This window comes from Lycium barbarum, chromosome 5 (assembly GCF_019175385.1).
Source record: "Lycium barbarum isolate Lr01 chromosome 5, ASM1917538v2, whole genome shotgun sequence".
Taxonomy (NCBI): Eukaryota; Viridiplantae; Streptophyta; class Magnoliopsida; order Solanales; family Solanaceae; genus Lycium; species Lycium barbarum.
In genome coordinates, this window is record NC_083341.1 from 135,271,707 (window position 1) to 135,299,675 (window position 27,969).

The 27,969-nt window shown below is 38.1% G+C and overlaps 1 protein-coding gene across 1 annotated transcript; it reads right to left on the reverse strand.

Moving 5' to 3' along the window:
• Positions 1-10,392: 10,392 nt before the first annotated feature.
• Positions 10,393-11,163, reverse strand: LOC132639868 (rust resistance kinase Lr10-like; the record flags this gene model as incomplete). Its single annotated transcript, XM_060356255.1, has 1 exon — positions 10,393-11,163. A coding segment is annotated over one exon (771 nt), but the record flags the coding sequence as incomplete, so codon positions are not given.
• Between the last annotated feature and the right edge of the window lie 16,806 nt (positions 11,164-27,969).

Here is a 27,969-nt window from a genome sequence, read left to right on the forward strand (position 1 = left end):
ACACCCAATTTTGTCCCTCCTTTATTTAATTTACTCGGGTTTCTAAATGTATTGACGAGCTAAATATTCTATTTTCACAATATTTTTATTGCTACTACTATTAATATACTTATATTTTTGACATTACGAGCATTACTTTATCATAAATCTTGAACAGCTAGTCATCGTTTTCGTTTCGGGTTCGGATTCGTTAAATCAATTACAAGACAACACCTTGTAAAATCCTTACTTTCTATATACTAATTACTATTTATCTTCACATAATAAAACATTGTACTATTTACTAAATTAAAAGCCCAGAAATAATTAAAATAGCGGAGGAAAGACCAATATTTGTTAGCCAAATTAATGGCCCAAAATACGAATACAATGTTAATTCCCCTACTCAAATGATCAGCCCACAGCAGCAAAAATAAAGCAATTTACTGGGCCTAAGCCCAATAGCATAAACAGTTCGCAGCAATTGGGCCTTCATAAATGGGCCGTACCCATTTACTCTTTTCCTCTCTTCCTTATTTTATTATTGTGTGTTCTTTCTTGTTTTTTGTATGACTAACACTTTGTCCTATTCTAATTAACTTAGATGAATTCTAATAAATTAGTGGGTTTAATTTTAACATAAGGGATAGTTTAATTTAAAGGAGAGACTCACGATTAGCCCATAGATTTCATTCTCCTTCTATATTATAGTTATTTATGACATCTATAATATTTTTACATATTATAATTGATTCTTAAAAAATAATATGACTACATTTTCTAGCTGAGGGAGTCATAATTTATTTTCATTATCTGAAAGAATTCAAACGTAATGAATAGACCAATATGAATTATAGCATACGTTTGTAAAAAATGCCCTTTTAGATTTATCCAAATTGCACATACTTTGATCGAGTATAGTTTCTAAGAAATGATAAAAGAGATAAAAGAAAACTCACATTAACTATTTTCGTACCTTATTCATACTCTTAAAATACAAAATCATTAATATCTCACCATTTGATTTTTTTTTCAAATATTTATCAAAATGCTGCATTAATTCATATTTTTTTTTTACTCATATGTATCTTTGGCGAGCTTTTTTTTTTTAAATAACATCATTAGTTGGAATCTGAACAACATTTATAAGTCGTATTACGAAATAGCATTAAAGATACTCTTTTTATACAAATTATTATTTTTCTACAAGTTCTATTTTAAACGGCATTCTTACATGTCTATCTATAACTTTAGCCATATTTCAAAGCTACTTTCTTTTTTCCATAAATACTATATTTACACTTAGCCTAATTAATTGTAAGTCCGGTCGGTTAACCATTGTTAATGGGTCTTAAAGGGTGCCTCATACCTTCCCTTTAGACTAATTGAACCCTTACCTAGAATCTTAAGTTTCGCAGACCTTAAACAAAGTTAACTTTAAACATAACTATAATAAACTTTAGGTGTCCTAATTCACCATAAATAATTAGGTGGCGACTCCTTAAAACAAACAAAAAAAAAAAAAAACAGGAATCTCCAATATGTCGTACTTCTAATTTAATCTCCGGGTTAAAAAGGGGTGTGACAGCTTGGCGACTCCGCTGGGGAATCATACCTAGGTTCTAACCATAACGGACTTAGTTTAAATAGGTTGTGTGTTTATTTTTATTACTTGTTAACTGTTTTTACATGCTATTAATTGTTTGTTTGATATAAACTGTTTGTCTGATATAAACTGTTTATGTGTTACTGCTTTGATAAACTGTCATTCCGTTCATGTTTCCTCCACTTCTGGAAAACTCACACATATTCACACACTTAAAACGGCTTCGCGGTTCGCGCCCGTGCACTACTAAATTACCCCTTTAGTTGGATTGATCTTGTGGATTTAGTCGATCGGCGGTGCAGTCGACGGCCACAGACTTTCCACTCCCAAGTTGTCCGCTTGGGAGAACCTTGTGTCATAGGAAGCCAACTCTTAGTCAGCCTAAGATAGAGCTAAACCAACACCCTTTATTAAGAGCATACATTTCATGACCTAGGAGGTTTAATACCCTTGGTGTATTAAATCCATTAGATGACTTTACCCAAACGTCCAAGCGGGTTCACGACCCCGAGTGATACCAATCATACTTTATATGCATGTTTGAAGGATGACTGTGCCTAAATATTGACTATTCGCTCTAATTAATTAAACTTTAGGAAAGGAGGGAATGACTAACATTTCTATGACAGGTATGCATTTGCATTGGAGTACAACAAATGACAAAGATCAATGACATCACAAAACGGAGCTGAAATTTAGATATAGCAAAATTGTATTTACTTTATTTAGATTAGGAAACACTTTATGTTGTATTCATTTGACATGTAATAAATATTACATTATCTTGTACTTTATTTTGAGAAATAGAATCTGTTTAATTAATCAAAGCAACGGGATGACGTATTATGGCACACTTTATCCTTCAAACAAACGTTAGGCCTACCTCTGGCACAAAGAGGTCACATGCATATTAGGACGCGTTATTATTGTTTAATATAATTGTTTACATTTATTTGACAACTTGTTTGACTTTATTCGATGAATTATTTGCTACAGGTCTTACTTGACTTTACGTGATCTCGACTTTACCTAGATGTGTTCATGAGACTAACATCATTTATACTTTGTGTTTCTTTTATCTTATCCCCAAAAAGAGAGTTGATTCGTGTTGACACTCGATGGCCGATCATCCTTACGTCACGAGATCAAAGACATCATCGTTACCTGAACGTAGTTGGGTTGTTCAAGGAAATGAAATTACTATGCCCGATCCGGCCGCATCTATTCCAACTGGTGTAGAAAACATCGTGATCTCAAGCGATCCGCCCGAGATTTCCGAACACGGAACTGCTATTCAACGGGATGAACATATCGCCCGCCTGACTCAAGAAATTGAGAATATACGTGGAGAACTAAATCGGGTTAGGGATTTGACCAATTTATCCATCACCCTCCAAAATTCACCTTCTGAACCTAGCAATACTGCACCAGAACCACCTCGTTTCCCATCACTCGAATCCCCAGTTCCTGAGCATTTTCCTCCCCAAAACAATGCACCTACCAACCACAACGTACCTCCGGTCACCCCCGCAAATCCACCAAACCCATCATCCACCTGTACTCCCCCACAAAGTCAACCACCCACTTACATTAACTATACTCCTCCACAAAGTCAACCTCCCACTTACACTAGCTATGCTCCTCCACAAAATCAACCACCCATTTACACTACCTATGCTACTCATAATCCACCACCCATCAACCCACCAAGCCAATCGCTAGTTCACACTCCCTATATTCCTACAACTATTCCTCTAAACCCACCAAACCAACCACCTGCGAACACCACTTATAACACAACCCCTCCAGTCCAAAACACTCCCATCGCCCAAACTTATCCAACCCAGCATATACACGGGGCACACTTTGTCACCCCTAATGCACAGTGCGTTCCTCCGGTATATGCCACAGAAACACAAGCCTTTACCAATCCAATAACGGTCAGGTTCCAACCCGAGGTAGATCAATACGAGGAAATGGAAAAGGATGCAAAGGCAGGGGCAGATAACATATTGCTAAAAGAGATCCACAGTCTCAAAGAAGCAATGAGAAACCTTCAAGTTGCTAGAGGAACCAAGAGTGTAGAATACGAAGATCTCTGTGTTCAACCTGACGTCGATTTACCCGTAGGCTACAAACCGCCAAAATTTGATACATTCAATGGAACAGGCGACCCTCATACACACTTAAGGGCTTATTGTGACAAACTGGTTGGAGTGGGCAGAGACCAGAACATAAGGATGAAGCTCTTCATAAGAAGCTTATCTGGCGAAGCACTTACTTGGTATACACAACAAGACGTCCGTAAATGGCGTGGTTGGAGTGACATGGCGCAAGACTTTATGGACAGATTCAGTTTTAACACCGATATCACGCCAGATAGAGTCTACATGACTAAGTTAACCAAGAAATCAGCTGAGACATTCCGCGAGTATGCATTACGCTGGAGGTCAGAAGCGGCCAGAGTTCAACCTCCGATGAATGATAGGGAAATGACTGCTACCTTCATTGAATGCCAGGCTAGCATATTTTACGAGAAAATGATAGGTATGATGGGACAAAAGTTCACGGAAGTTGTCCGAATGGGAGAAGCCTTAGAAGAAGGAATCAAATCGGGGAAAATTCAGGATCTTATTGCTTTACAAGCAATAAACAAAGCTATTCAATCTGGTTCTATTAACGGGGTTAAAAGGAAGAAAGAAGATGTCACTGCAGTCATGAACATCCAAAGGCATGAGCCGAGCCAAGCCATTCCATACTTTAGCCACCCACAACAACCTTTCTACCCTTACCACTACCCTGAACCCTACCAGGCTCCACGATCTCCTTACCCTGTCTACAACACCCAAGCTAACTACTACCAACCCCGAGCACCTCCACATCAAAACCCACGTCCGTATCAACCCAACCAAGCTCCAACTTACCAAAATCGACCACATACTATGCCTAGAGCCCGTCCAAACCCTGACACCAAAAACACCCGTAATTACACTCAGATCGCTGAACCCTTGGCTCAATTGTTCGAAAGAATGAAAGCAGCAGGCATAATACAACCGATTGAAGGAAAAATTCCCGAGCCTATCCCAAAATGGTTTGATGGTTCCAAAAGCTGCGCATACCACTCTGGAGTTGTTGGGCACGCCACTGAAGATTGCTATGGGCTTAAAAACAAAATCGAAGCCCTGATTAAGGAAGGAGTAATTCAGCTCGCTGAAGCTAAGCCCAATGTGGTCAACAATCCTTTGCCTGCTCACGGAAATGCCAAGATTTAGAGGAGTCCAGTGCGGAAAGATTCAGGTCAACAACTTTTTCGCTCTCGTGGGAACAATCCAATACAACTACTCGCAACACCAAGGCATTGACAATATGGGGCGCCTAACCAGGAAAGACTCCGAAGAATTGGACTTGTACTCCGTCCTCGATCCGTCAGGAGCCTTGGTAGCATGAACATGTAGTGAACTTGTTTTCTTTTATTGATGCTTGAACCGTACTCAAAATTTTGTTTGCTTTGCTTCATCTTTTGGAGGCTTAATCGTGAAAACTATGAATGCATTTCTAATTTTCCTTAATCATCTATTATTGTTATTTTCTACTATAATTATCAAATCTGCCAACTCTACGATTATGACATGAAATGTGCGAATAAGACAACATACATCCCGAGAGAGTAACAGAGAAACTCGAGGACAAGACGAGATTCCAATCAAAAGAAATGAAGCCTGAAAGCTAGCTCAAAGGACGACATTAGGTAAGACAACCTAGTTTGCAACCTTTCCTTTAACAACCATGTTGCGAACTACGCTTGACCTGATTCCTCGGTGGATACGTAGGCAGCCCACATAGGGACTCGGTCATACTAGGTTAGAATTTTTCCCATTGGCATGCATACGAACTACGCTGACCTGATTCCTTTGGTGGGATACGTAGGCAGCCCACAAAGGGTTCGGTTGCTTTACAACAAAAAAAAAAAAAAAAAAAAAAACCAAAAAACCAAAAAATATCTTATCCGTACAAACTACGCTGACCTGATTCCTATGGGGGATACGTAGGCAGCCCACATAAGGTTCGGTTGCGCTATAACGGAAAAATAAAAAATCCTTACACGAAGAAAACTACACAGGGCCTGATTCCCTCGGCGGGATTCGTACACTATCAACATATAGATCCGTCACACCTAGATAAAATCCAACAAATCTTTTACCATTTATATAACAGAACTACGCTGACCTAATTCCCTTGGTGGGATACGTAGGCAATCCACATCGGGTTCGGTCCCTTTATTAGAAAACTCAGACCACTTTATGTATTTTACGAACTACGTTCTGACCTGATTCCTTGGCGGATACGTAGGCAACCTATATAAGGTTCGGTCACACCACAACATAAAATTTGCACACCCTTCTGAACCCAAAACTGGGGCATGTTTTGGAAAAGATATAGACAAAAGAACGGTTGGACATCGACAAGATTAAGGCTATCAGACAGGAAGTATTATAGACCAATTACTTTAGAAGCGTCACAATCTAAAGTTGGCAGAATATTTTACAACTTACATATGTATACGTTTACATATATATCTTTCCTTACATACATACATTTACATATACATATTTCACAACCTATATACATATAGTCACATTTCCTTATACATATACCTACATATCTACCTTTCAAATCAAATACTTTCTTGCAATTGATTCACTACTGTTCACCTACCGAGGCTTAAACAGAGGCCACAAGATCCACACAAACAGGATGAATGGAGCGCCAACAAAGCCAAGCTTGGAGTCAACACGAATCAACTTCCCCCTCCCGAACTAAGAATTTTTCTTTGAGTGCAGGAATTAAAAGACCGCGAGATCAACAGTCAAGTCTATCACGACCGAAAAGCATCATCTGGCTCAATATGGCCTCGCCTCAAAAGCCAAACGGCTTTATTTCTAAACTCTATTTTTAATTTTATTTTATCAGAACAACTTTATGACTTCATTAACGAATATACCTGTTTTGTAGGTTAAAGACGAATCAAATCAGGATTACGCGTCATTAATTCAGCCTGTTGCGATAGCGTCGACTTCATCAGCCAAACGGCTATGCTATCACTTTACTACATACTCTATTACCTTCTTTATCTGCTTTAACCATTTTGCCTGAACTTTACAGGAATCAACATTGAGTCTCCGAAGACAACCGGAGGGATTTACCATCAAATCTCCGAAGACAACCGGAGACATCACATGGCTATACGGCCTCATACGCACAAGCCGGACGGCTACACTATGACTTTACCCTCTATTTTATCATTTACTCTACCAACTTTAACAACTTTACCCTGAACTTTACAGGAATTATCATTGGGTCCCCGAAGACAACCGGAGACACAACATCAAGTCCCCGAAGACAACCGGAGACACAACATCAAGTCCCCGAAGACAACCGGAGACATAGCATCAAGTCCCCGAAGACAACCGGGGGCATCATTCGGCTATACAGCCTCACATGCATAAGCCAGACGGCTACACTATGACTTTACTCTCTACTTTATCATTCACTTTACCAACTTTAACGATTTTATCCTGAACTTTACAGGAATTATCATTGGAGCCTCCGAAGACAACCGGAGACATCATCCACTTTACAACTTTATCCTGGACTTTACGGGAATCATCATCAAATCTCTGAAGACAACCAGAGACATCGCATGGCCACACGGCCTCATACGCATAAGCCAGACGGCTACACTTTGACTTTACTCTCTACTTTATCATTTACTTTACCAACTTTAACAATTTTACCCTGAACTTTACAGGAATTATCATTGAGCCTCCGAAGACAACCGGAGACATCGTTTGGCTATACAGCCTCATCAGCATATCATTGAGTCCCGACAACCATCGGAGACATCACCCGGCTACACGGCCTCACTTGCATAAGCCAAACGGCTACACACTTATTTTTCTCCTTACTTCATTCCTTTATTTCATCATCTACCTTACCGCTTTAATGAATTTACCTTAAAATTCACAGATATCATTTATCATCGAGTCCCGGAAGACAGCCGGAGACCTTATCACTATCATCTTCAACTGCAACTAGAGAATTTATCACATCCTCGGCATACGCCTCACACATTCATTCAAGTCCCTGAAGACAACCAGAGACAACATTGGCCACCCGGCTTCACTTTCATTCCCCACACTCATATTTACTATCATTTTACACTCTTTACAGTTTTACACTTTCAACTCTATTACTAATTTTGACATGAATTTCAGTTTTGGCAGAAAACACAGCCTGCAGGGACGCAACACAACGTGGAACTTTATCTTACGCAGTGAACTGGGGCAAATTTGCTGAAGAGCAATATCAAACTCATAAGCAAGGGTCACGAATCTACTCTCGAACTCAATTCCGCCTACATCCACAAACCTGTGCTACGTAGGTTATCCAAAAATTTCTTTCATATTCATCGTTAAAACTTTACTAAATCTGCTCTTTTCACAATCTCGTATTCCTTTCTACACCCCCAGTGTCTTCATAACTCAACACTGGGGCATCTTTGAAGAATTTACGTCGTGCCTAGTAGAGTCCTACTTAAGGGTGTGTCGCGCACCACATTTATAATTAGGAGGCTATAAGCATATGTTACATTCTTGAACGTTCGCGTCGCCTGTCTACAATCCCCACAAGATTACGAATCCTCAAAAACTTTCGAACTACACATGGCCTGATTCTCGTGCAGCCCGAGATATGTAGGCAACTCGAAACTGAGATTCGGCCATAATTTTCCATAATTCCTTCGGTCCTCATAATATTTTCCATCAATTTTCCTACACCGTACTTTCTTACAAACTCATATTCGTCGGTCCAAACAAAATTGGCTACCACGTCAACTTCTTCGCCCGAAGATTCTTACATCGTCTCCGGTCGAAGAGGGGCATCTGTTGACACCCAATTTTGTCCCTCCTTTATTTAATTTACTCGGGTTTCTAAATGTATTGACGAGCTAAATATTCTATTTTCACAATATTTTTATTGCTACTACTATTAATATACTTATATTTTTGACATTACGAGCATTACTTTATCATAAATCTTGAACAGCTAGTCATCGTTTTCGTTTCGGGTTCAGATTCGTTAAATCAATTACAAGACAACACCTTGTAAAATCCTTACTTTCTATATACTAATTACTATTTATCTTCACATAATAAAACATTGTACTATTTACTAAATTAAAAGCCCAGAAATAATTAAAATAGCGGAGGAAAGACCAATATTTGTTAGCCAAATTAATGGCCCAAAATACGAATACAATGTTAATTCCCCTACTCAAATGATCAGCCCACAGCAGCAAAAATAAAGCAATTTACTGGGCCTAAGCCCAATAGCATAAACAGTTCGCAGCAATTGGGCCTTCATAAATGGGCCGTACCCATTTACTTTTTTCCTCTCTTCCTTATTTTATTATTGTGTGTTCTTTCTTGTTTTTTGTATGACTAACACTTTGTCCTATTCTTATTAACTTAGATGAATTCTAATAAATTAGTGGGTTTAATTTTAACATAAGGGATAGTTTAATTTAAAGGAGAGACTCACGATTAGCCCATAGATTTCATTCTCCTTCTATATTATAGTTATTTATGACATCTATAATATTTTTACATATTATAATTGATTCTTAAAAAATAATATGACTACATTTTCTAGCTGAGGGAGTCATAATTTATTTTCATTATCTTAAAGAATTCAAACGTAATGAATAGACCAATATGAATTATAGCATACGTTTGTAAAAAATGCCCTTTTAGATTTATCCAAATTGCACATACTTTGATCGAGTATAGTTTCTAAGAAATGATAAAAGAGATAAAAGAAAACTCACATTAACTATTTTCGTACCTTATTCATACTCTTAAAATACAAAATCATTAATATCTCACCATTTGATTTTTTTTTCAAATATTTATCAAAATGCTGCATTAATTCATATTTTTTTTTTACTCATATGTATCTTTGGCGAGCTTTTTTTTTTAAATAACATCATTAGTTGGAATCTGAACAACATTTATAAGTCGTATTACGAAATAGCATTAAAGATACTCTTTTTATACAAATTATTATTTTTCTACAAGTTCTATTTTAAACGGCATTCTTACATGTCTATCTATAACTTTAGCCATATTTCAAAGCTACTTTCTTTTTTCCATAAATACTATATTTACACTTAGCCTAATTAATTGTAAGTCCGGTCGGTTAACCATTGTTAATGGGTCTTAAAGGGTGCCTCATACCTTCCCTTTAGACTAATTGAACCCTTACCTAGAATCTTAAGTTTCGCAGACCTTAAACAGAGTTAACTTTAAACATAACTATAATAAACTTTAGGTGTCCTAATTCACCATAAATAATTAGGTGGCGACTCCTTAAAACAAACAAAAAAAAAACAGGAATCTCCAATATGTCGTACTTCTAATTTAATCTCCGGGTTAAAAAGGGGTGTGACAGTACTACTTTTGTGTACATGTCCGGACTCGGCAGTATCCGGTCCTTTTCGAGATGCTATGTATTATACTTAGAGGCTCGTAGACAGATATGTACAGTCAGGTGTTTTGTGCTTTTGTGGTTCTCATCACTGTAGAAGGTGCTAGTAAAGTTTAATGGCCTGTATTTATAATTATGCTGCTAATGCTAATGTTAAGTAACAAAAAAAAATATATGGTATAGTTCATATGGCCACCTAGTAATAAGAATATGACACGAGATAAGGGGTGCTCGGTACAAGTATCGGGTACTCGTCACGGCCCCTAGTCGGGTCGTGACAGAAGACCTCCCAGGTTTCTGCAAACAATTTCAGGAGCGATGTAACCGATAGTCCCTCGTGGGCCTAAAATTGACACTGTACTCTCCTGTTCCATGCACAGTTTGGCAACACCAAAATTAGAGATCTTGGGACAGAAATTGTCATCAAGAAGGATATTATAAGGCTTAATATCAAAATGCAAAATCCGAGTGGTACAACCACGATGCAAGTACTCCAATCCCTGAGCAATGCCTAGTGCAATTTTGAACAATATTGGCCAGCCCAATTGGCGAACTCTATCGCATCTTTCCTCATAGATAAACTTTTCAAGTGATCCATTTGGCATGAATTCATATACGAGAGCTCTTTTGTGACCCTCAAAACAAAATCCCACAAGGCTTACTATGTTAACATGCGATGTCCTACTAATACTTGTCGCCTCGTTAATGAAGTCTTCACCACTGCCTTTTAGTTCATTCAGGACCTTCACTGCTACTTGACTCCCGTTACGCAAGCTTCCACTGTATACATTACCAAATCCTCCTAGGCCTAGTTTGCTTCTGAAGCGACCAGCGATTCTTTTGATATCTGAATAATTGTATCTCTTTGGAAAGTATGACCCATAGTTCTCTAAGAATGCTTCAACTTTCTGGTGATCCTCAGCATTAGACTCCCAAAACCTGAGGTATTTGTACCACAATTTTTTTTCTCTGAAGTAGAGCAAAACCAACAGTCCAACAGTAAACAAATGTTCACCTATGGGAAAAAAATGAAGTCATGCACCATCAGAGAAAATGAAATAAATTTATTTTGAAAGTACATACACTATCTGGGAAATAATCTGCTTTTGGGACCATTCAAATAGTATATATGCACAAAAAATAAATACAAGTCGAAAGAGCAAAAGGAAAATAACGGTATCTGTGGAAGTTTTTGGGCAGCAGAGGGAGATACAGCGTTGTGACACCGGGTTCATCTGAACCAGTACTTTTGACTCCTAACATAAATTTCTGTTGAAGTCCACTAAGAACCTTAAAAAGGTTGGACCCATAGGGCTTATATCCTGGATCTGCCTCTGCTGGGCAATGGCAGTTTCAGAAAAGAATGTAGATGATGAATTACCTGTGTTGACACCTAATTTTGGCTCGACGTGCTTAAAATTAACGTTTTGGGGGGCCCTGATTCGTTAAAGAGCACGAAATACATTTTTTACACTTTTTCAACAATTTATTGATGATTATCATTATTTTGAAAATTTTATCAATTTATTGTCATTTTTTTCAAGAATCATTATTTTGCACATGTATAGCGTAATACTACCATTTTCGTGCACTTAATAATTGTTTTCTTAATTTTATAGCAATACATTTTCATATCTTGCACATTAATATTTATACATGTATTAATTAATTATATTTTAGTGCAGTCCGACAGTGCAGAGAAAATTAGAGCAATTAGTTTTTAAATGCAGAGCAAAAATTCAATCAAGTCAAGGTCTCGTCACCTTTTTAAAAGTTGACATTTGAGGTGATAGGTTAGGTTTTGATTAATTAAAATAAATAAGGGGACAAAGGGGTATGACTTCATTATTTTTGGACAAAAAAGAGGTGTTAGTTTGTATTATAAAGAATGGAAGGGGTTATTTTTTTTATAAACTCATCTTCTATAAACACACACACTTTAATTTTCAGATTTTTCTCTCCTCTCTCTTCCAACAAAACCAAACCCTAAACACTTTCCCTCTCATTTTTTTTTTCCCACAGCCGCCGCCGCTTCCCCCGCCGGAGCTCGAAGCTCCGGCGATGCACCCCAAACAGCCCCCGCACCTCCTTCTTCGTCTCCCTCTCTCTCTTTAACTTTCTTTCATTTCTCTCTTTAGTTCCCTGATCCGAATCTTGGGGTTTTTCAAAGTTCAAATCCTTAAGAATTTTTTATGCTAATTTTGAGAGAATTTGTTTCTTTATTTTGTGGGGTTTTGTGTTTCTTGGATTTGATTGGTTCTTTATTTGTGGATTTGGAATGATTTCAATCTTTTGGAGTTTGAAGGGGAAGTGAGAAAGTGTATTATAGCTTTGGTGTATTGAAAAAAGAAAAAGAAAAAAAGATCCTGTAAGTATAGTGTTTTGATTATGATGATAATGATGGTGAAAATTAGCACTATACGGTTCTTTTGACCAGAGGAAAAAAAAGAGTTTCAGATAAAAGAAAATATGTCTATGTCCCCCCTACTGTCAAATCTTTGTTGTATTTGTCACTGAGCAAAAGAAAGAAGACAAAAGAGTGCAAAGACTCTTTTTTTTTTTTTTTTTCATCCACACGCTTCATTTTTCCTCTCTAAATGTGATGCTCCACTTCTATATTTAACATATTCTTTACTAGTTTTTTTTTTTTTGTTCTCTGACTAAAAGGGTCAGCAAAAATGCCTATGTATTTGCCATCTTTTGATGTTTGGGGTGGTTGTTCATGGTGGTATTACATAAAAAACGTTGAGTTTGAAAAAATGATGGAGGAACTTGATTCAATTGAAATTCCTTCAGTTTTCATTTGTCCAATTTCTTTGGAACCCATGCAAGATCCAGTTACCCTTTGTACTGGACAAACATATGAAAGTATTTGGCCGATGAAGAAATTTCCGTCGATTTCCAAGGCCTTCCATGTACAAAGACGGGTTTTTATTTTAAGTTTATTCATTATTTCTTTAATTCATCCGATAGTTATTTATTTTCTTACTAACATTTTTATTAAGTCTCACGCAGGTATCCGGAGTTACTTTTTGAAGATGACACTCAAAAGAAGTTCAAATAGCTTCTTAAATTCTTTGTTTATATTTTCTTTTACATTCTTAAATTATGCAAGCATAAAATATAGTGAAACTTTACTTTTTAGGGTGTAGGTTGGTTGTATTTATTTATGATCTGCTTAGGTGATTTAAATTTTATGTGTTTTAGACAAATTAATTTTAGGCAGTTATTATTTTTGTAGCTAATATTCTTATAGTTATCATGTTTCGCTAGAGTTTTAATTCAATAGCTTAGCACACTCAAGTGAATAAATAAGGTGATTTGCCTCAATATTTAGGCTTTAGAATGTACTCTCATAATTAATTGATTAGGCGTACATACTTAACTAGTTAAATTAGTTAACTCACTTCTAGTGCAAAATAATTTCATGTCCATTTTCTTTTTATACCTTTGTCACATACCCAAGTTTCTAAGTTGCACATAACCTTTTTTAAAAAAAGTAATTATTATATCACATATGTAAAAAATACATATTGCACGATTATTTATGTGAATAGTCATATTAGTTATTCTTTAGTCTAAATTCTACTAATTTTTGTAAGTAATAATCAAGTCTTTTTACACATCCCTCGAATAGTTAAATTGGTCCAGCCGGGAACCACATTTGTGGATTCTGAAGGATGCCTAACACCTTCCCTTTGGAATAATTTGAACTCTTACCTAGAATCTCACTTATTTTCGTAGACCATGTTAAGCTGCATATATTAATAATTTATAGGTACCCTAGTATACCTTAAATGCTAGGTGGCGACTCTGTACATAATTAATTATTTCAGATCTCCATAAGTTGTGCTTTGTTTAGCCTTTGGTAAAAATGGGGTGCAACAACATGGCGACTCTGCTGGGGATTCTTAGGTTCTAACCATATGGACTCAATTTGTTATTCGAGGTATGTTGTCTTTATTTGAATTTTTCTTTATTTTACTTGCCTGTATTTATTCGTCATGTATATCCTTTCCCTTTGTTCCCTTATTTGTTTACGTACATATCTGCTTTTAATTTCATACACTGTATTATTGCCTTTTTTACTAGCAAGTTTTATTTACCATACTCATTTTTTACTTTATTGTAAATTATGCATCTTGCTTTTACTGTTTCTCTTTGATTGCTATCTTTTGGTGGTTTTATATTAATATTCATATGTGTTATCGGTTTATATAAAATGGCATGCCGTTCATATTTCCTCCACTTCTGGAAAACTCACACTATCACACGTACACGCGAGGTGTGTTTTGCGCACCCGCGAATTTTTTTCGTAGAATCCAAATTTTAGGAGAGTTGGCGTATGCGCGGGGTGCCCGAGTAACGGGGACCGCATAGCCTTCTCACTCGAGTAGTCCGCTCGGGAGCCTTGTGTCATAGGAAAACCAACTCTTAGAATTCCTAGGTTACTGTACATTGCATTTTGCAGTTGTTTTTAGCTAGGTTGAATTTTATCCTTTATTTCGAACATTCTTTTCATTTTTCACATACTCTTTATTTGTTACATGTTTTGTTTTTAAATAAATATTGTTGTTATTTGCTTTGCACTACCTTAGCACTTTATCTAACTATTTTTTAGTTGACTTGCGTTGAACCCTGCATTTTGTGAAATGTTTTTTCTTCAATCATGCATTTTATACCCTATCTGCAAGAACTACGCACACCTGATTCTCTTCTTTGATGAGATACGTAGGCAACCCTTTTGGGTTCGGTATTCATTATTCATTATTCATTATTCATAAAAAAAAAACCTTTATTTTGAAAAAAAAAAAAATCACAAAAATATTTTATTTCTTTCTACCCTATTTGCAAGAACTACGTTCGGTATTCATTATTAAAAAAAAAATCCTTTATTTTGAAAAAAAAAAATCACAAAAATATTTTATTTCTTTCTATCCTATTTGCAACGAACTACGCGCACCTGATTCTCATCAAAGATGAGATACGTAGGCAACCCTTTTTGGGTTCGGTACCCCTATTAAAAAAATACAAAAATACAAAAATATTTTTTTAGATTCATATCTTTGACTTGGTTGGTACCAACATAGTTAGGGTTGTGCATATGAAAGAAACAAGTGATAATCAATATAATGGAGAGGACTGATTTCGTGGTAAAACTATAGATTCTTTTGGTACCTCTCATTCACACTTTAAGGGACACTTGAAAAATTCTCTTGCATGCTTGTAAGACAAGAACAAAACCAACCTCATTGTTTCATGTGCATTGTGTGGTGAGCTTTATATAACGTTCAATTGCATTGCATTGTGATCTAGAACTTGGCCTGAATGTCTGTTGAGGCGAAATTATGAGTAACACTCAGCATAGAAAAGGATCGTAGGCCTTCTTTGACCCGTTTGAGCCTTTCTAGCCTACCAAATGACGTTATCCCTAGCATTCCCCCTTTGAGCCTAAAGCCTTTTCTTTGACAACCACATCATAAGCCTATACCGTTTCTGAGTGCTTACATGCACTATCTCTCTCTTGGCCCAACCTCCCTGAGCGCACTAAAAACGTGCAACCGCGGATAGAGATCAGAGCTGAAGCTTAAAAAAAAAAAAAAAAAAAAAAGGGATTCGACCGTCCCAGAAAAACAAAGGCTAAGAACGACCTCCAAAGCAAGAAAGAGCCCACAAAAAAAAAAAAAAAAAACTTAGTCATTCAGAATCTCGGACATACAACCCATTTTTTTTTTTTTTTCACACTCAGGCATACAACCTGGAATTACTATCAAGACCTCGGGCATGCAACCCAGGTCAATTCCCTTAATCCCCACAGAGTTTCGAGCATGCAACCCTAAACTAAAAAAAAAAAAAAAAAAAAACGAAAAAAGGGCTTTAACTTGCAAAAGAGGTCGCACAAGTACAAAAGAAAGGGACAATAAAACAAAGTGTCAGAGCACACAAATACTGAGCACAGACATAGTGCAACGCTTAGGGAAGGATTAGTCACTCCTTACCCAAATAATATCCTACCCTTTTCCCAAGCCTACATTACAACACCATAACAAGCCCTACGTGATTCTATGCTAAGGTTTCTCTCATTAGTGGATACTTACATGACGGCCAAGCTTATGGTATTACAATTGCAAGCATTGAACATCTTTCTGAGTTTGAATGTACTTCTCTAGATGTCTCAAAGTTCAAAAATACTGAATATGTGTGAAAAGGGACTTTCTTTCTGGCGAGGGCACTTGAAACATGAGGATAGGTATAGTTCATAATCCTTGTTTGAAGCAAAATGAACCAATCTTGTCGATCTTTAGGTATGTCTGACGTACCACTTGAAGCTATAGGAATTACCAATAAGTCGATCTTGGTTTGTTGGACGATAAATAATGGTGAATTCTTATGCACAATACTAATTGTTGGTACCAACTGAAGTCGGGGCATGTTATATCAATCATTGTTATTATTAAAAAAAAAACAATTTTGCTAGATTTTGCTTTTGTGATTTTTTTTTTCTTATTTTTTTTTTATCGTTGCACAGTAAATATAGTTCAATGTTGTTGTGTTGTTACTAACTCTACGAGGTATCGACATCTGGTCTTACCATGAAAGATCCTCGTATTTCTCCGCTGAAGCATGAAATTGGGAGAACATTTTTGAGTAGCTTAAAAAAAAAAAAAAGCAAGTGCACATCACTTTCCGCTGGAAGTATGCGAATTTTTGTTTGTTTAAACTGGGACAGAATTTTTGAGGGGGCCCTCAAAAATTCCACCAATGGCACATTTTGAGAGAAAAGGCACGGGCTCATCCGGCCCCACCGTAGGACACTGCATTGGCTCGTCCAGCCCCACAACAGGACATCGAGGGCGTCATAGTCTAAATGCATCATTCTCATCGCCTAAAGGCACCATTTCATGGCCCAAGGACCTTACCTTCTGCACTTCATTTGCGCCGAAGCAAAGGCGTTACCCTCCACACCAGCATTGCTTTATTATTTTCAAATGCCTCTGCGTATGCTCGCAGCCGCATTGCATTGCACCTGCATTGCTCACCGTCTTTTATTACTGCCTGGGCCATGCACCGCCCTTTTAAATTTCTGCATAAGGCTGTGCACCGCCTTTCATATGATGCATGGGCTGCGCACCGCCCTTTGCATCGCTTTCATATATTACATGGGCCATGCACCGCCCTTTGTAATTTCTGCATAAGGCTGAGCACCGCCTTTCATATATTACACGGGCCATGCACCGCCCTTTGTAATTTCTGCATAAGGCTGAGCATCGCCTTTCATGTTGCATGGGCTGCGCACCGCCCATTTAAATTTCTGCATAAGGTTGCTCACCGCCTTTCATATGTTACATCGGCCATGCACCACCCTTTGTAATTTCTGCATAAGGCTGAGCACCGCCTTTCATATGATGCACGGGCTACGCACCGCCCTTCGCATCGCTTTCATATATTACATGGGCCATGCACCGCCCTTTGTAATTTCTGCATAAGGCTGAGCATCGCCTTTCATATGATGCATGGGCTGCGCACCGCCCTTTGCATCGCTTTCATATGTTACATGGGCCATGCACCGCCCTTTGTAATTTCTGCATAAGGCTGAGCACCGCCTTTCATGTTGCATGGGCTGCGCACCGCCCATTTAAATTTCTGCATAAGGTTGCTCACCGCCTTTCATATGTTACATGGGCCATGCACCGCCCTTTGTAATTTCTGCATAAGGCTGAGCACCGCCTTTCATATGATGCATGGGCTGCGCACCGCCCTTTGCATCGCTTTCATATGTTACATGGGCCATGCACCGCCCTTTGTAATTTCTGCATAAGGCTGAGCACCGCCTTTCATGTTGCATGGGCTGCGCACCGCCCATTTAAATTTCTGCATAAGGTTGCTCACCGCCTTTCATATGTTACATGGGCCATGCACCGCCCTTTGTAATTTCTGCATAAGGCTGAGCACCGCCTTTCATATGATGCATGGGTTGCGCTCCGCCCTTTGCATCACTTTCATATGTTACATGGGCCATGCACCGCCCTTTGTAATTTCTGCATAAGGCTGAGCACCGCCTTTCATGTTGTATGGGCTGCGCACCGCCCATTTAAATTTCTGCATAAGGCTGAGCACCACCTTTCATATGTTGCACGGGCCGCGCACCGCCCTTTGAAAATTTCTGCATAAGACATCGCAACGCATCTGCCTTGTTTTATTATTATTTTCTTAATGCCCCTGCGTATGCTCGCAGCCGCATTGCACCGCACCTGCATTGCTTTATTGTTTTTCAAATGCCCCTGCATATGCTCGCAGCCGCATTGCACTGCACCTGCATTGTTTTATTGTTTTCAAATGCCCCTGCGTATGCTCGCAGACGCATTGCACCGTACCTGCATTTGTTTGTTTTAAATGCCCTGCGTATGCTCGCAGATGCACTGCACATACATTCCATCATTACTTTGCGAATGCTCGCAAATGCACTGCACATACATTGCACCATTACTTTGCGAATGCTCGCAAACACACTGCACATGCATTGCATTATCACTTTCAGATACCCTTCAAACGCATTGCATCGTGCCAGCTTAAAAAAAATAAAAAAATAAATAAAAAAAGAGGCGTTATCTTTTGCACCTGCATTCCCGCCAAAGCAAAGGCATCATCTTCTGCACCTTCATTCTTCGCCGAAGCAAAGACGTTACATAGCATGACATCCCGAATTATAGTCGGTCTGACTCCCATCTCAGGGATATGTAAGTAACTCAAATTTGAGCACGATCGTTCTTCATCCTACACTTGCTAGGACCATTCTAACAACACTGGGGCAAAATTTTGATCGGACGATCAAAATTTGTCACAACATCCATTAGTTATCACCTTTCGAACTACATTGATCTGATTCTCGTGATTGACGAGATATGTAGGAAGCTCTATGCAGAGTTCGGTCACATCGGGACGAGAATCATTCTTTCCCCAGCAAGTATGCAATCTTGCACCCTTCCAGTATCTCGTAGCTCGATACTGGGGCAATTTTGGAAGCGACAACGTGGGTATGCGAACATTTTTTTCGGCCCTGAACAATCCATCCCGTTTATCATTTTTCTTTTTATTGCAACCCCGCTGACGAACTGAGGGTATTGTCAAAGCTCTACTAACGTCTGACCTCATTCTCCGTACATATCCATTTAGTAATTCTTTGTCGAGCCAAAATAGGTTACATGTCAACGTCTTCGTCCGAAAACTCTTTCATCGTCTCCAGTCGAAGAGGGACAAGTTGTTGACACCTAATTTTGGCTCGACGTGCTTAAAATTAACGTTTTGGGGGGCCCTGATTCGTTAAAGAGCACGAAATACATTTTTTACACATTTTCAACAATTTATTGATGATTATCATTATTTTGAAAATTTTATCAATTTATTGTCATTTTTTTCAAGAATCATTATTTTGCACATGTATAGCGTAATACTACCATTTTCGTGCACTTAATAATTGTTTTTTTAATTTTATAGCAATACATTTTCATATCTTGCACATTAATATTTATACATGTATTAATTAATTATATTTTAGTGCAGTCCGACAGTGCAGAGAAAATTAGAGCAATTAGTTTTTAAATGCAGAGCAAAAATTCAATCAAGTCAAGGTCTCGTCACCTTTTTAAAAGTTGACATTTGAGGTGATAGGTTAGGTTTTGATTAATTAAAATAAATAAGGGGACAAAGGGGTATGACTTCATTAATTTTGGACAAAAAAGAGGTGTTAGTTTGTATTATAAAGTGTGAGGACCCACAGCTGGGCGCTAACCATACTGTGAACCCCTGGGTACAGCTGGGCGCTAACCATACTGACCCCATGAACATGCGTACATACATACATACATGACATGCATACTCAGGTATTGTATGGGCAGGTGCCAACAGACAATTCGATATACGCTGCAGCGGCTGGTATCGAACCCGTGACCTCCCCCCTTTTGTTCTCCCAAAGGAGACGACTCTCACCAGTTTCGATACCAGCCGCTGCAGCGTATATCGAATTGTCTGTTGGCACCTGCCCATACAATACCTGAGTATGCATGTCATGTATGTATGTATGTACGCATGTTCATGGGGTCAGTATGGTTAGCGCCCAGCTGTACCCAGGGGTTCACAGTATGGTTAGCGCCCAGCTGTGGGTCCTCACAAAAAAGGCGACTTATGTTTGAGGATCCGCAGGTGTTACCCATGCATGCTGCGGGTTGCCCTCCATGAACATGCGTACATGACATGTAACACTCAGTCATTGTATGTGAAAGGGTGCTTAGCCAGTTCGCACACTCTGCAAAGTTTCGAACCCGCGACCTTGCAGTCACTTTTGTCTACCCCTTACGGTAGCGCCTCTTACCAATTGAGCTGCAAGCTTTGTCACGCCCCGAACCATGGCCTGGACGTAACACGGCACTCGGTGCCTGACTGCATGTGACCGAGCGAACCACATGGCCTGCTGAACTATCATGAGGCATACATGAGCGGAAATATAACGTGAATGCATGATGAGCCTTTATAAAATGTAGTAAGTCATAATACTTAATAAAAACACTTGTTTAAACATGAGTGCGGAAATAACATGAATGAGCCAAAAATGGCTATACGACTCCGAATGTCTGACATAGCATAACTGACTTGTCTAGTCTATGAAACCTGTATCATGAGTCTAACTGGAAAACATACTTACTGGGACAAGGCCCCCAGCATACCTTTAGATGCATAATTAATCATAAAGTAAAAGTTGACTAAACCCCGAATGAGATGGGGCTCACCAGTAAGCTGATACGAGCAAATCCTAATGATCATAAGCGTCGTCCTGTAAATCCGTACCTGCATCGTGAAATACAGGCCCCCGGGCAATAAAAAGGGGACGTCAGCACATTGAATGTACTGGTATGTAAAGCCACCGGAAGAAACAACATGGGACATGGAATAACATGATAAGAACTGAAACTGAAAACTTGGACATGAACATGAGCATGAGCATGAGCATGAGTATATATATATATATATATAACATGAGTAAAACATGATAAGTGGGGAGAGCATTTCATAAACCGACAACATGATATCACCACGTGGATACGTGGAGTCTGGTACCTCGCCGGACCAGCAGAGCCCCTATACCTTGCCAGGGTATAAGGTAATAACGTACCTGATGGAACCATTCAGTGTGAAATTAAGGTATCGTCCTAACTGGGCGGAGCGATCCTTGTCCTATGGTGGCTACATAGTTTCAGGCTATCTGAGCCTTCTCGGTAATTCGTGCAACTCCCAAAAACATGAACATAATATAATTGGCTAAAAAGCCCATGATTTTCGTGAATTAACTTGTAATCATGATTCCACGAAATAACTTGTAACATGGTTTCGTGAATTAATTTGTACTTGTCTTGTAATCTTGATTTCACGAAATAACTTGTAAACATGGTTTCATGCAATAATTTTGTAAACATGGTTTCATGAAATAATCTTGTAAAATAGTTTCATAAGATAACTTGTCATAATCTTGCAAACATGTTCTTGATTCATGAGTAATAAGAATATTTCGAAATCATATATATAATTGACTTGAAAACATGCTTGTAACTTGCTAGATAAAATCATAAAGTTTCATATGAACATAATGAGAACACATGAGGAGGAATTCATGATTCATGGATTAAGCTGGGATTCCTAATATCAATAATGGAAGATTAGGAATACAATAACGAACATAGATACGAAATTCGTGTACATACATATATAATTACGGGCTACCAATATGTTGGATTTAATGCCCTAGGATTTGAACTTCATAGATTTTTACGAAACAGATCATGGGGAAGAACGTAGAGATTCCCACATGTGGATGGAAGTTCTACATACCTTAACTTCCCGCTTTTGAGCGTATCACAATGTTCTTCAATCCCTTCAACTTCAATCTATAGCAATACAAGTCATAGGGATTCTATATTAGCAACAATATCCATGTTTTGTTCATCTAAGCATTTTATCAAACACTTAGTGGGCATGAAGCTCTATGACCCTCATTAATGGTGTTTTCTTCACCAAATCCCCATTCTTTTACTTCTAGCCAAATCTACAATCTCAATTAGGTGTAATTAACATCATTCTTCATCACACATATGAATCCAACAATCCCACATCAACAATCCAACAATCCTAGCATAGTTCATATAATTCTCTTCAACAACCCAATTATTATTCTCCCAAGAATTCATCAATTCAAAACCATAAAGGATTAGGGAGTAGAAATATTACCTTTCAAGAGTAGTAATCTGTCACGCCCCGAACCATGGCCTGGACGTAACACGGCACTCGGTGCCTGACTACATGTGACCGAGCGAACCACATGACTTGCTGAATCATCATGATGCATAACATAAGCGGAATATAACGTGAATGCATGATGAGCCTTTGTAAAACGTAATAATTCATAATACTTAATAAAGTACTTGTTTAAAACATGAGTGAACCAAAATGGCTATACGACTCCAAATGTCTGCCATAACATAACTGACTGGTCTAGTCTATGAAACCTCTATCATGAGTCTGACTGGAAAACATAATTACTGGGACAAGGCCCCCAGCATACCTTTACATGCAAAACTAAACAGAGAAATACAATGTTTAAACCCCGAATGAGATGGGGCTCACCGATAAGCTGGTACGAGTAAATCCTAATGATCAGAAGCGTCGTCCTGTAACTCCATACCTGCATCGTGAAATACAGGCCCCCGGGAAATAAAAGGGGACGTCAGCACATTGAATGTACTGGTATGTAAAGCAACCGGAAGAAACAACATGAGACATGGAATAACATGATAAGGACTGAAACTGAAAACTTGGACATGAACATGAGCATGAGCATGAGTACATATACGTATACATAACATGAGTAAAACATGATAAGTAGGGAGAGCATTTCATAAACCGACAACATGATATCACCACGTGGATACGTGGAGTCTGGTACCTCGCCGGACCAGCAGAGCCCCTATACCTTGCCAGGGTATAAGGTAATAACGTACCTGATGGAACCATTCAGTGTGAAATTAAGGTATCGTCCTAACTGGGCGGAGCAATCCTTGTCCTATGGTGGCTACATAGTTTCAGGCTATCTGAGCCTTCTCGGTAATTCGTGCAACTCCCAAAAACATGAACATAATATAGTTGGCTAAGAAGCCCCTGACTTTCGTGAATTTACTTGTACTTGTCTTGGAATCATGATTTCACGAAATAACTTGTAAACATGGTTTCATGAAATATCTTGTAAACATGTTCTTGATTTAGGAGTAATATAATAGTTCATAATCATATATTTGTAGTTGACTTGAAAACATGTTTATAACTTGTAAAATAACTCATGCAGTTTCATATGAACATAATGAGAACACATGAGGAAGAATTCATAATTCATGGATTAAGCTAGGATTCCTAATGTCCGTAATGGAAAGTTAGGAACACAATGACGAACATATATACGGAATTCATGTACATACATACATAATTACAGGCTACCAATACATTGGGTTTAATGCCCTAGGATTTGAACTTCATAGTTTTTACGAAACGGATCATGGGGAAGAACGTAGAGGTTCCCACATATGGATGGAAGTTCTACATACCTTAACTTCCCGCTTTTGGGCGTATCACAATGTCCTTCAATCCCTTCAACTTCAATCTATAGTAATACAAGTCATAGGGATTCTATATTAGCAACAATATCCATGTTTTGTTCATCTAAGCATTTTATCAAACACTTAGTGGGCATGAAGCTCTATAACCCTCATAAATGGTGTTTTCTTCACCAAATCCCCATTATTTTACTTCTAGCTAATACTACAATCTCAATTAGATGTAATTAACATCATTCTTCATCATCCATATGAATACAACAATCTCATTTCAACAATCCAACAATTCTAGCATAGTTCATATAATTCTCTTCCACAAACCCAATTATTATTCTCCCAAGAATTCATCAATTCACAACTATAAATGATTAGGGAGTAGAAACATTACCTTTTTGGGTAGTCACCACGAAATCAACACCCCCAAGTCCGATTTTTAGCTTAAAATGACGGCAACAACTTGTACTACACTTTATCCTTCACGAGCTTCGGGATTTGGGGCCTTAAACTTGGTTGATTTTCTACTTTCTCTCTCTATATCTCCTCTCTCTCACTTCCTCTCTCTAAAAATCTGAAATTTGAGGGAAATGGAGGCTGCTAGGGTTTTCATTTCCCTTAAATACTAAGTGGGAAATGGGTTGACCAAACTTGAAAACGGGTTGGGACCTATCTGTCTTAAAACGTCCATATCTCCCTATCCCGACGTCACCTGTGAACCCACAACCTATGGTTGGAAAGGTATTTCAATTATCTACAACTTTCATTCTTTGAGTTTTCCCACATTCTCAACTTACGATAGGGTTATGGCCTCCCGAAGTCAGGTGACCCGAAACGTACATACGGACCAAGATACGGTCACTGTTACGGTCCCGTAACACAAGGGACGGACCGTAACTTGGTACCGTAACTTGGTGAAAATTTCCAGTGAGGTTCTGGAAATTTTCGATGCGTTACGGTCCACTGTTACGGCCCGTAACACGTGTTACGGTCCGTAACGTCACGTTACGCTGACAGAATTTCCAGCGAACAGTCTTCAGTAAAATGGGCATAACTCTTTGCACGGATGTCCGTTTGACCCCCATAATATACCGTTGGAAAGCTATTTCAAAGGGCTACAACTTTCATCAAGGAAGTTTTCCCAAATTCCAAATTAATAATGGGGATATGGTCGTTGGAAGTAAGACCTTCTATAAACTCACTTGCAAACATGCCCCGTAGAGTGGTTTTCAACTTTGCTTTGCCCAAAGACTCTTCTCATGTATTGATTGGGTTTCAAACATCATTTATACACTACTCAAATTGGGTTTATTATACCCCATCTTATGATACAAATCTTAGCCCGAAGCTACGAGGTGTTACATAATCACGAAATCAACACCCCCAAGTCCGATCTTGGGCTTAAAATGACGACAATGACTTGTACTACACTTTTTCCTTCACGAGCTTTGGGATTCGGTGCCTTAAACTTGGTTGATTTTCTACTTTCTCTCTCTAATTTCCCTTCTCTCTCACTTCCTCTCTCTAAAATCTGAATTTGGAGAAAGAAATGGGCTGCTAGGGTTATATTTCCCTTTTATACTAAGGGAAAATGGGTTTGACCCAACTTGAAAACGGGTTGAGACCTTGCTGTCTTAAAACGTCCATATCTCCTTATCCCGACGTCTCCTGTGAACCCACAACCAATGGTTGGATAGGTTTTTCAATTATCTACAACTTTCGTTCTTTGAGTTTTCCCAAATTCCCAAGTTATGATAGGGTTATGGCCTCCCGAAGTCAGGTGACCCGAAACGTATATACGGACCAAGATACGGTCACTGTTACGGTCCCGTAACACGAGGTACGGACCGTAACTTGGTACCGTACCTTGGTGAAAATTTCCAGTGAGGTTCTGGAAATTTTCGGGACGTTACGGTCCACTGTTACGGGCCGTAACACGAAATACGGCCCGTAACGTCACCGTTACGCTGGCAGAACTTCCAGCGAATAGGCTTCAGTAAAATGGGCATAACTCTTTGCACAGATGTCCGTTTGACCCCCGTAAGATACCGTTGGAAATCTATTTCAAAGGGATACAACTTTCATCAAGGAAGTTTTCTCAAATTCCCAACGGATTTTCATGAAATTTGACTGGAAGGCAGACGTATCAAAAACTTAGCCGATTCTATAGGATTTCAAGTGTCTTACTATTAGCCATATTGAGACGATCATATCTCCTTGCTCCAATCTCTGATTGGCTTGATCCTTATATCGTTAGAAAGGTATTTCTACATACTACAACTTCATTGATAGTACCTTCCAAAATTCCAAACCGATCAAGGAGTTATCGCTGCCCGAAATAGGCCTATCAACCATTTTCGCAAAACGTTCAAACCTTCCATGTTTCCACTAGAACTCTAATGATATGAGCTTAAACTCAGTCCCAAAATGCGGGGTGTTACATAAAGAATGGAAGGGGTTATTTTTTTTATAAACTCATCTTTAACACATCTTCTATACACACACACACTTTAATTTTCAGATTTTTCTCTCCTCTCTCTTCCAACAAAACCAAACCCTAAACACTTTCCCTCTCATTTTTTTTCCCACAGCCGCCGCCGCTTCCCCCGCCGGAGCTCGAAGCTCCGGCGATGCACCCCAAACAGCCCCCGCACCTCCTTCTTCGTCTCCCTCTCTCTCTTTAACTTCCTTTCATTTCTCTCTTTAGTTCCCTGATCCGAATCTTGGGGTTTTTCAAAGTTCAAATCCTTAAGAATTTTTTATGCTAATTTTGAGAGAATTTGTTTCTTTATTTTGTGGGGTTTTGTCTTTCTTGGATTTGATTGGTTCTTTATTTGTGGATTTGGAATGATTTCAATCTTTTGGAGTTTGAAGGGGAAGTGAGGAAAGTGTATTATAGCTTTGGTGTATTGAAAAAAGAAAAAGAAAAAAAGATCCTGTAAGTATAGTGTTTTGATTATGATGATAATGATGGTGAAAATTAGCACTATACGGTTCTTTTGACCAGAGGAAAAAAAAGAGTTTCAGATAAAAGAAAATATGTCTATGTCCCCCCTACTGTCAAATCTTTGTTGTATTTGTCACTGAGCAAAAGAAAGAAGACAAAAGAGTGCAAAGACTCTTTTTTTTTTTTTTTTTCATCCACACGCTTCATTTTTCCTCTCTAAATGTGATGCTCCACTTCTATATTTAACATATTCTTTACTAGTTTTTTTTTTTTTTTGTTCTCTGACTAAAAGGGTCAGCAAAAATGCCTATGTATTTGCCATCTTTTGATGTTTGGGGTGGTTGTTCATGGTGGTATTACATAAAAAACGTTGAGTTTGAAAAAATGATGGAGGAACTTGATTCAATTGAAATTCCTTCAGTTTTCATTTGTCCAATTTCTTTGGAACCCATGCAAGATCCAGTTACCCTTTGTACTGGACAAACATATGAAAGTATTTGGCCGATGAAGAAATTTCCGTCGATTTCCAAGGCCTTCCATGTACAAAGACGGGTTTTTTTTTAAGTTTATTCATTATTTCTTTAATTCATCCGATAGTTATTTATTTTCTTACTAACATTTTTATTAAGTCTCACGCAGGTATCCGGAGTTACTTTTTGAAGATGACACTCAAAAGAAGTTCAAATAGCTTCTTAAATTCTTTGTTTATATTTTCTTTGACATTCTTAAATTATGCAAGCATAAAATATAGTGAAACTTTACTTTTTAGGGTGTAGGTTGGTTGTATTTATTTATGATCTGCTTAGGTGATTTAAATTTTATGTGTTTTAGACAAATTAATTTTAGGCAGTTATTATTTTTGTAGCTAATATTCTTATAGTTATCATGTTTCGCTAGAGTTTTAATTCAATAGCTTAGCACACTCAAGTGAATAAATAAGGTGATTTGCCTCAATATTTAGGCTTTAGAATGTACTCTCATAATTAATTGATTAGGCGTACATACTTAACTAGTTAAATTAGTTAACTCACTTCTAGTGCAAAATAATTTCATGTCCATTTTCTTTTTATACCTTTGTCACATACCCAAGTTTCTAAGTTGCACATAACCTTTTTTTAAAAAAGTAATTATTATATCACATATGTAAAAAATACATATTGCACGATTATTTATGTGAATAGTCATATTAGTTATTCTTTAGTCTAAATTCTACTAATTTTTGTAAGTAATAATCAAGTCTTTTTACA